The 11,039-nt window shown below is 38.2% G+C and overlaps 1 protein-coding gene across 1 annotated transcript in view; it reads left to right on the top strand.

Moving 5' to 3' along the window:
- nrxn3b (neurexin 3b) overlaps positions 1-11,039 on the top strand; it is a 248,514-nt gene continuing 237,475 nt past the window's right edge. Inside the window, exons 1-4 of the mRNA XM_056763675.1 lie at positions 1-87; positions 2,474-3,508; positions 9,045-9,062; positions 10,151-10,180. Of these exons, the coding sequence (XP_056619653.1) occupies positions 2,812-3,508; positions 9,045-9,062; positions 10,151-10,180 (745 nt within the window). The 5' untranslated portion in view covers positions 1-87; positions 2,474-2,811. The remainder of the gene's footprint in view (positions 88-2,473; positions 3,509-9,044; positions 9,063-10,150; positions 10,181-11,039) is intronic.

The raw sequence follows: 11,039 nt of genomic DNA, 5'->3' as shown, positions 1-11,039 counted from the left end.
TCGCAATCTGGATTTAACGTTTCTTGAGAAACACTGTGAATAAACAGGATTGCAAATTAGGGGAAATCATTCTTCTTCGTTTATAAGGTAAGGGAAATGTACTTTGAAAGGTTTAGAGAGTTATAAAAATGCATTTGACGGCATGATGACGAACTCATGGCATTCATTCTTTTTACGTTTGTATTTTCATTAACATAAGATGTGTTTCATGTAAGGACAGCCTTTTCGACGGTGTCTGCAGAGATCGGTTTCTTTACAACAGATTTTATGTATTTTTAGCATAAACGAAAATATTCCTGTTGTTTCTTATATCCATGTAGCCTCAACATTTCTTTAAGTAGTATAGCAAGTGTAAAATGATGTGGTGTCATCGCTCAGAGACGAACTGGGTGCTTTTAGCAGTCTAAACATGCCATTCTCTCTCTCTTTCTCTCTCTTCTGCTTTAGCATGGAAAAAGTTTAATTTCCCTTAAATGTGAAATCGTCCAGTCTTAAAAAAATACTATATTTGAGTCGGTCTTTAGATGCCATGATGTAGAGGCTTAAGTTGTTCTTTATATTTTCAACTTGAGCCTCAATACAGAAGGAACCTTTATGATGAAGTATAGTATTGCAATTTATTTAAGTTTGTGTGGAGTAAACACTAGATTATATTAATATCTTATTATTCAATATTTGAAATGTGTTTACTGCATTTATGCGTAAACTGTAAAACAACCAATACAGTGTTTTTTTTATTCCAAATGCCTGCTTGAAAATACCACCTGACACACAGGTTAAATGTGATGAATATTTCTTAAACAATGATCACACTTCAGATTGCCACGGCTTGGTCATCTGTCATTCTTTGTAAATGCATGTCATTTGATGACTTGATGTCAAATGACACCATGCATTTAAATGTGTGAAATTAAGGTCTTTGGAAAATTTGAACGCTGAATGGAGATGTTCTAGGATTTGATCAGAAACTTGTCTTAGTGTGGCATGACGTTAGATAAAACCATGCATACAGATGCATAATCAGCATATATATACGTGCGGTTGCCTATATCCAGCATATTGCTCTCGCTCAGAGAGAACAAAACATGCCGGCAATGACAATAAATCATTCAGGGCAGATGGAAGTCTTTTCCTCTGATTGTTGTGTAAGCTTTTTATATGCACATGCCTTCTGGGTAACCACTGCAACACTTATTCTGTTTGAGCGCATTTTGGATTAATCAACATATGGTAGAAAGCGTACTAAGTCTCATTCTTAACTCTTTTTGTATATAATACCACAAATGCATTATATCCATGCCAGAAGAAGTGCTGTCCAAATGTATTTTGTATGAGAGACCGCACAGACTAACGCTCTGTAAAGTTTTGAAGGGATATGTATCATTTGTAACCTAATAGTCTGTATTATGTTTGTAATAAATTCTTCATGTGATTGCTGCCAAACCAATGGCAGTTGTCGTGTGCCGCTTGCGAGAATCGGGTTTCAGCCCAGCCCATTTCCAGTACATCAGCCTGCGCAGGAAGTCTTTCTGAAAACCCTTTCTATGTGATGGCCTGTCTATTAGTGCGGCATGCATGGTAAATGTCTCGACCGTGACCACTACGTTCTGCTTCGCTCACCCTTTTCACCTATTCGTCTCGAATCTTATGCTGCACTCGTTCACCAGTGAAACACACACAAGACCCAACGTCGCCCACGAGACGTCCCGCACATCAGCGTTGGTATCAGTTGCCTTAATTCAATAGCTGGCTGCCAGGGAGAGATTAACTATTCAGGGCAGGTAGTTAAAGGGGCTATTGTGTTGCACCTCTGTGGGACCGCTACAATTGGGGAGGCTTTTGTCTGTGGGGGCTTCATGCCAAAGCAACAGCCTGGCTGGGGACAGATGGAATTCTACACACACGTGTGTCTTTCCGTCAGACATCTGTCAACTCACTGTGTGTTGTATAAATACTTGTGTACACCAAACATTTCATTCTGGCTATTGTGACTAGGTTTCTGTCAAAAGAAAGTGCAGGTTTAATTTCATATTTGATGGAAATTTGACTGGACAAAAGACAAACCAAAACTATCGCATGGCAATTCGTAATAATTGTGCAAAAATGACCAATAATGGCTAGTTTATGGGTGGAGTTTCATTGTTAGCTTTTGGCTAGTGCTCATCTGTTTTGGTATGATTCACATTGTATAAATCTATACGAATTGGCCACCTCATAGATATGAATTCCTGTAAGAAAACCCTGGTCAAGCGGGTAATTCTGCAACTCTTAAAATAAATTGATCGGAAAGTCGAAATATTGAGCCATTCAAACAAACAGAGAACTGTGCGACATTGTTTGTTCAAGATCTTCAGTGGTCATTTCATTTTATGGGCTATGAGGATTTGGGGTAAACGTATATTTGTTTGTATATTTTACATACAGCATACTTAATCTGTTGAACCATTTTGTGTATTCTTTCTTCTGTTCACAGGTTAGGCATACATGTAGCTGTTAACATGTGGCGATATAACAGAATCACAAATATGGAGCATCTGTGTTTAAATCCTGGAAGCCTGCTCGAGGGAACATCATCAGTCCAGCCTCGCTAATACAGCGTAACTTGCCTATTTCAAGACTCTGTGGAATTAATCCTGGTTCCCCTAAATACATTTTGGAATAGTGGTCAATTTGCTCTACCTTCTTCGTCCATATGGTTATCATCTTAAGGATTTGACGTTTCTTCAATGGGCTTCCCATCACATACCAGAAAACTCAATTGAGGAATTTATTGTGTTCGTTGCCTGAGGAACTCTCAAAATCATTGTCGCCATGCCTCCCCTTTGCCGGCCCCAATGTCTACTATTGCTGTTCAGCACCGTCCTGAGTCTCGGTTTGGGCCTAGAATTCACCGGCTCTGAGGGCCAGTGGGCACGCTATCTTCGCTGGGATGCCAGCACCAGAAGTGACCTCAACTTTCAGTTTAAAACGGCTATATCAGACGCTCTAGTTCTCTACTTCGACGACGGAGGATACTGCGACTTCTTGCTCCTGACCGTCAAAGAAGGCAAACTTAAGTTGCATTTCAGCGTGGACTGTGCAGAAACAACAATAACCTCCGACAAGTTGGTCAACGATAGCCGCTGGCACTTCGCCACAATCAGTAGACACAACTTGCGAACAGTGCTGGCGGTCGACGGAGAGTCCAAAGCGGATGAGGTGAGACCACAGAGGCAGTTTATGAAGATCGTCAGTGACCTGTATGTAGGAGGTGTGCCTCAGGACATTAGGACATCTGCCCTAACTCTACCAGCAGTTAAGGAGATGACACCATTCAAGGGGATTATTACGGATCTCGGTTACGGAAATCAGGTTCCAACGCGTTTGGGAAGCCAAAAAGTCCGGTTAGAGATGGAAGGCTTGTGTACAGAGAACCCCTGCGAAAATGGAGGCATCTGCACCATGGCTGATGGCGAGGCTTACTGTGACTGCTCCAGAACGGGATATGTAGGCCGGTACTGCAATGAAGGTAGGAGCATTTCTACCCCAGATTTGGAGCAGAATCTTGACCAATAGTTTAATTTTAATAATGATGATCTTTAAGTAAACTTGAATTAATTTCTATCGTATGTCTCCATTTTGTTATGAACATTTGACCAACGTATCAATAAAATGATAACAAAATGACTTTGGAATATAATCAAGAAACACAAATTAAATGTCTTGTTAATTTTTCATGCTGGATAAAACATTGTTTATGTTTTTGTTTAGTATCTAATGTCAGTTGGTTAAAAGTAATTGCAAAAATCGTCTAGAAAAGTTTTAAGAAAGATTTTTTTTTGCCATTTTATCTAATACAATGATGTTGTACTTTTTAAGTGCGAAACAGGTGTCCGAATACTGACATTGCTATGTTCTGACAGATTTTACTATAAGTAAAACATGGAAAATTATTTATTTATCAATAATGATTTCAATTCACAATTTGTATTAACAACAAAAAAGGGAGTTACTGTAATGTTGTAGAAATTGTGATTTCATTTCAGATCTTACAACAGGGATGTCCATCTTCAGCTTTTGATTTTTATAGTCATTGTGGTTAAAAGGTATAATTTTTCCATGAAACATCTAGATCCCACATTTGTTGCAGACAGTGGAAGGTACACCACAGTTTCAAGAGTTGAACATTTTGATCTGAGATTAGGATTTCTATTTTCTGAGTTCTTAGAACAATAATTGATTCTACATGTTCAAATCTCTTCTTTCAACTGAACTTCAATGATGAGACCTACTTGGGATTATTCTCACTGTTGACTCACCAGCAGGTATTAAAATAAGACTCAAAATGATTATACTTTATGAATGCACACTGAATTGCCAAGAGACTTTTGCCAAGAGATTACTATTTTCATGTTGTGTCCCCTGTATAGTCTATAATTCCAAATGCATCCCAATTTATTCAGGGCATAAGTATAAAGGCATCCAGACAGGGAAGGAATTAGAGGACCTGAAGACCTGAATGCACACGCTTTATTACATTTCATGAACCTTCAATGCAAGCCCTTTAGTCTGATTACAGTATTCGTGCTTAGGTTGTGGTTTTGCATGAATTATTTTTTAGCCTGCAATGGCTGACTGCAGCATTAACCAATAGAATCAAAATGTGGGCTGAGAAGGAGCAATAGGCAAATAAACTAATACGGACTCACTTAATGAAGAAATTCACCAAGTTTCCTAACAAATGATTCAGCAGATTTAAAAAAAGGTTTCCATCTCTGTAGGTGTTTACACCTTTGTACCCCATGTTTGTATTTTCTTTTTTTTTAAACCATCAGTTGGATGTGTCCATATTTTACCCATCCGTAGGTTGAAACAACCCAGCATTTTACTATATACTGTAATAGAATTTGTGCGACCCAAACAGCACATACATATATTATAAAAGCAATCCAAATGATAATTGATGTGCCTTAGAAAACAATTAAACATTCAACTTTTTATTTTAAAAGTGCATTGCTCACTTGTTCCCACTTGTTGCTGTAATAATATTACATAAATCAAGAGAGCAAATCAATTGATGATTCAGAACACATATTTTCACTGAACAGAGTCCCTGGGATAAGTAAAAATCCCCGGCACTAGATTAAACCAGTTTATTGCCCCAATGCTTCATTGAGGGGATTAAGAGATAGTCCTGTTCTTTCAGTAGCTGGAGATCAAGCTATAAAATCAGATCACCCTCGAATCAGGAGGTACGCGTTAAACTGGAGGGTCAACGAAGGATGTTGCTGCATCTCTACCCCTCTGGCAGTCCAGTCAGAGAAGACATGATGTGATGAATGTGGAGCTAGTGGACCTCTAATCTCAAAGCAGTGGGGTTTGTCCAGTTTTGACCGCCGGCGTGGCCATCAGAGCCATCACTGCTTGTCTTGGCTCCATCAGGCCCCAGTCGTGTCTAGAGATTAATGGACATGTCTGAGAACGGATTGCACCGCTGAGCTGAGGCAACGTTCCATAATTAGGGGCGTAACAAAAGAGAAATGGCTAATTCGCTGGTGGGCGATGGAGACAAATGACGGGCTTAAATTTGGACTGACACGCTCTCAGCGTCTCACAGCATGTCTGCGTTTACTCATTTATGGAATTTGCTAAGAATAAATTGCGCATGCTGATAGCATTGTTTTAGCATCCGATTTCCTAAGGACGTCACGCAAGCCAGATAACCGCGTAAAGACGTAAGTCTGACGCAGATAACACATCACAGTTATGTAGATAGTGCCAGGTTGTGGAAGATGCACAAGACTAAGGCAACATGCGGTGTCTTACTGGTACTGTACTGCATGACTATTGCGGTCCAGACACAAAAATCTGCCTTTTAAAATGCGGTAAGTGCACTGGACAGTACAGCGAATCTGGCCAGTTATAACACTCGTCTCCACCATTTGATCATTTATGATCACTTGAGAATAAACATCTGGTTGGAATAATATTCAATTTATCACCTACATTTCCATCAGTTAAAAGTGCAATAGTGTCTTAACGTTAAAATAAGACATTATAGCACAAGATCACAAAATTTAAGATGCAGATATGTGTCATCTTATTTAGCACAACTAGTAGCAAGTGAATAAGATGAAGGTATACTGTGATATACCGTTTAGCAATTTCACCTGTTACATGTATAAAAGGCACCAGCATATATGTTTTGCTTTTTAAAGGACCCAAATATAAAAACTAAGAAATTCCAAACCTGTTTGACTTGTAATCTAACAACATTGGCCTCCATAGCCTTCCATTGTATGAACACTTCAAAACATTTCTAAAAATATATTATTTGATGTTCCAATGAAGAGGGAGTCATATACAGGTTTAAAACAAGATAAGAGGCAGATTTATTTTTTCTCTTTATTTACTAGGCTGAAAGACTGTATACTGGTTGACCAGCTGTATCCGGTTTTGCTACTCCACAAACCACATATACCAGCCACACCACCATGGACATTGACACTATTATAAGGTGGTCTTTTTTTAGCAGCATTGGTGTTGCAAATCACCTCTGTCAGATTTGAATATGAGCACAGCTTTTATTTGATGTTTGTTTTTGGTAAAGAGCGAAACAAGCAATATGTCCAACTTGTGGTGTTTGAGTAACACAGCAACAGACTAGTAGAGCCCCTCAGAGCATGCAGATGGCTCAGAGAGAAGACCACACACACCTCAGCGTGTAGGAAAACGCTAATGGACCACACCATGGCAGCTGGGACATAACCGTCGGTATTACAATGAGGAAATCTGTCTTACACTGTAGACATATTTTAACAATATGCATTTACCCTTTGAACACATGTTCAGTTGAAGTGGATCAGTGGGTGTCATTGGCTAACTGCGCATTCATTTATTGAGATCATGGTGACCACGACTCATAAGCACACGCTTTTCTGCGAATTCCATTATTGCAGTTTAGATGCATCTATTACAATAGTTTAGTTTAATCTCTGCAAGTTTATGTATAAGGCAGTCACCAAATGATGCTTTAGTTATTAAAAAACATCTTTGTTGTGGTTTAACGTACCTTATTTTCTTCAAGTGCATGCTACATGGATTTTTACATGAGGCTTTTAACTTGATAACAAATAAATTATAAGGAAAAGCATGCAAACTACAAAGAAAATGTCAAAACAATGGCCGTGGGTTTAGCTGTGAGGATTAATAAATATACATGGTAATATGACAGTTACTATAATCTTACTAGGAAAGTAGGTCATTAAAAAAAGGGGGAAAGCACTAGCAACCTGATTCAGGCACAGCGGGCATTTGCGTCTTTTGACCCAACGCTGGGAAATGTCGGGATTTGAGTAAGGGGATGAAAAATAGAGCAAAGGATTAAATCTGAGCAGCATGTCATCAAGACGGATATGGTCATGTGCAGGCGATAAACCCCTTTTCCCTCTCTTAACGCTTCAAGTAACCAGCCAAAGTGACACTGACTGGAAATCCGATTCCGCATTTCATTCCACGTTTTGATTTAACAGAAGGCACGGGTATTGTTTTAGTGGCAGCCATTTTGTTGATAATGGAGGGAAACCGTGGGATGGGAGTGCGGAACCGTTTCGTTCATGCAGGTCACAGCCAAGCTCCTTTGCAATATAATATGACTTGTGTATTTTGTGACTTATAATTTGTAATTGAACATGAAATGTTCTTAATGGACAAAATTTCTTAACAAACAAAATGCTTAAAGGTGCATTCTGTACCCGTTTTTGGTTCAAAATAAACAATATTATAAAATATTATAGTGTTACTTTATAACTTGATCTGTCAAGGGGCAAAGTTTGACTTGAAGTAAACTGCACTTTTATGTTTTCACCAGAGATGGTGATAGAGGTGAAACTGCACTCACCTGAGGTTTTCGGGTGATTGGATTTGTCATTTTATAGCTTCACAGCCCTGTCCTCTATAATTTTTATCAAAAGATGATGTAAAATTTCTGTTCCACAAGCAGAACCAGTCTGAATAGCAAAAAATGTATGTTTCCATACAATCTTTAAACACTCCTTCTCTCCGACATCAATTGGATTGCCCTCAATCAACCCACCCACAGTATTTCTTCAACCAGTTGCTATAACAAAAAGGAACAACAGGTGGTGCAGAAATTACACTCCACCTTTAGTTGATAAGGATATTCCATATACATTTTAATTTTGTGTCACAAAGTCATTCATACTTACTGTTTACCTGTATATCATGTAGTGTCACATAAAAGATATCAGATTGACCATACAGTATCGAACAAACGGACAACCAGCAACCAAAAATCATCTTCATATTTTTCAGTCAGTCAGCATGCTTAGATTTACTCTTCCCCACATCCTTTTTCACTGAGAGATCCTTTCAGTCCATTGAGAACGATGTTTTTGATTGAAATTGGGTAGTCATATTTATTTTAGTAGACTTTTAGGATGATTCATCTCTTACAATCTCAAATGCCTGGTTCAAGGTTATTCTAGTGTGGAAAACCTTGCTGTGCTCTTGCATTGCTCTTGAAATCAGTGTGCATTCATTTAATGGGGCTATTCAGAATTTTATAAAAGGATGGTTGATGATTCAGTGGGACACACACACACGCATGAGTCTTCAGTGAGAGTAATTTTTTTGTGTCCAGAAATCCACAAACCTCACAACCTCGTAAATTCACTCGGTCCACACGGACAGCTGGTTAGTAACCTGCTTGAATTTATGACCTTACCAAGTGTATGTGAGGAACGCTGTGGCATTCCATACTAGATGTGTAATAACTCTACAGCCATATCTTCAATGTGATGGAGTGATTCGAAACAATAATGTCAATCTGATTCTCTGATACAACGGAACAGATATAAAGACCTTTTCTTCCACAGGGTTTTTTTGAACAGGCATGTACAGGGGCAGCCCTGCCCCTTGCATGACAAACCAATCTGTTTACAGCTAGAAGTTTTTGCATGACAAGCCTTCATGCAAAGTCAAAAAGGGTGTCTAATGGTTGAACTTCTCTTTCTTGCTTTTCCTTTGTGCCATCTTCTCAAAAGCTGTCAACAAAACCCCTGGTAAGTTTAAAGCTGTGAAAAAACATCAGTATAAACATTTAAGTGAAGATAATTTTAATGATAGAGTTTACTTTTCACATAATAGACGCTTTCACACATAAAACATTTTTTAAATTGCTGTGAAATTGCAATATTAACCTTAATGGTACCACATTTGTTATTTACAATAACATATTTATGTTGCTTTCACTCACACACCAAGAACCAAATTTTGTTAAAGGAGTTGTTCTCCCGATAGTAAAAATCTTGTCGATATTTACAGAAGGCGTCACGCTTTTGTTTCTCCCTCGCCGATCACAAAAGCCGTATTTTTTTCCCCCTGTAATTTATGTAAGCCTTTTTGTGGAAACAGCTGTACTTTTAATAATTTAAAGGAAAATTCTGTCATTATTCACTCACTCTCTTGTCCTTTTAAACCCATATGAGTTTCTTTTATCTGCAGAACACAAAGGAAGATATTTTGAAGAATTATTGTATTCAAACAGCCACTACCCATTCACTTCTAAAGTATGGACACATAACCAATGGAAGTGAATGGGTGCCGGTTATCAACGTTCTTCAAAATATCTTGTTTTTGTTTTGCGGAATAACGAAAGTAAATTACACAGGTTTGAAATGACAAGGGGGGTGAGTAATTAATGACAGAATTTTCATTTTTTTATACTATTACTTTAATTCACAATCTTTTGTTATTGCGCAAAGACCTTCTTTTAGATAAACTTGTCTTTCAATTGGACAATTTGCAAGTTTGATTTTATGTGCTATTTACAACATTTCAGCAACGTCTTCTTGTCATGCTTGACTTGCAAATTAAAGCTGTATGTGTGAAAGCGGCTAACAGCACAGTTTGTTGATAAAAAACAATGATGTTTGATATTAAAGCATTTTTCTAATGTACAGTAGATAGACATAGACTTTGTCAAGCTCTTTTCTATATGAGAAGCTTTTTATTCTTGAAAAGCTTCAGCTTAAGTGTGATAGCCATGGTTTGCCTTTCACCAAACCATGAGTGGTCACAATACCTGAATTTCATTGGTATTGGTGTTAAGTGTTCTCTTTGTCTTTCACTCTCGTTTTCCTCCCCCAAGGGTTCGCGCATATGGTGAAGTCTCCGCAAGGTACGATCTCTCTTTATTCTCTCCGTGCATTTTCCAGTGTGTTTAGATTGTTGTTGTTGCATGCAAGCGTTGCTCTGCACTGCATCCTGGACTCTGATTGGCTCTTTCCTCATAACACTTATGCATGTTTACTGTCCTCATGCAGAATTACGCAATGTCTCTCTGTGACACTGCGTGAAGTGTCAGGTTAGGAGTGCTGTTTTCTCGGGGATGATGTCATACTGTGTTCTGTCATTTGTCTCTGTCACGTTGATGCAGCGCCGCAACTGACCCATAATGTCCGATCACAGTTCTGCCCTCCATATTACTGAGATCTCTTTCATGCTCTGGCAGAATCACTGTGCACTTCTAAATAATATATTGCCCCGAGTTGAAAAGCTCTGTTCAGAATGAATGATATTGGAAGGAAATGAAATGGCATATTAACAGAATGATTCGTTTTAAGAATTCTTAAGGTTTTCATTTTTTTAAAGTGTCAAGAATGAATAATCTAGATTGATGGTTTTGTACCCCGATGGAGTTCTGTGCCTCTGTCAGCTTGATCTCATATCTCTACAATTTTACTAGGCTTTTTTCTGTGAAAAGTGTACAAAACAGTGTCTGAATCTTTTCAGAAATTAGGTATTTTTTTGCTTTGTATCTTTAAACCTTATTTGCTACGAAGTTCACAAATTTCAATAGACTATTCTACAATCATTATTTGCAACATAACTGTGTCTGTACAATTCCTGTTGTTTGTAATTTAGCTGTTTGTAAATCTGTCCCTCTAATTCTTTAAAAAGTAATGGGACTCTAACTTGTACCCCATTCATTGCATTTCCCACCTCATAATTAAGGCACGGAAATGTACGAGTCTCCT

This window comes from Triplophysa dalaica, chromosome 13, assembly GCF_015846415.1.
Source record: "Triplophysa dalaica isolate WHDGS20190420 chromosome 13, ASM1584641v1, whole genome shotgun sequence".
Lineage (NCBI taxonomy): Eukaryota > Metazoa > Chordata > Actinopteri > Cypriniformes > Nemacheilidae > Triplophysa > Triplophysa dalaica.
This window is presented reverse-complemented; position numbering and strand designations above follow the sequence as displayed.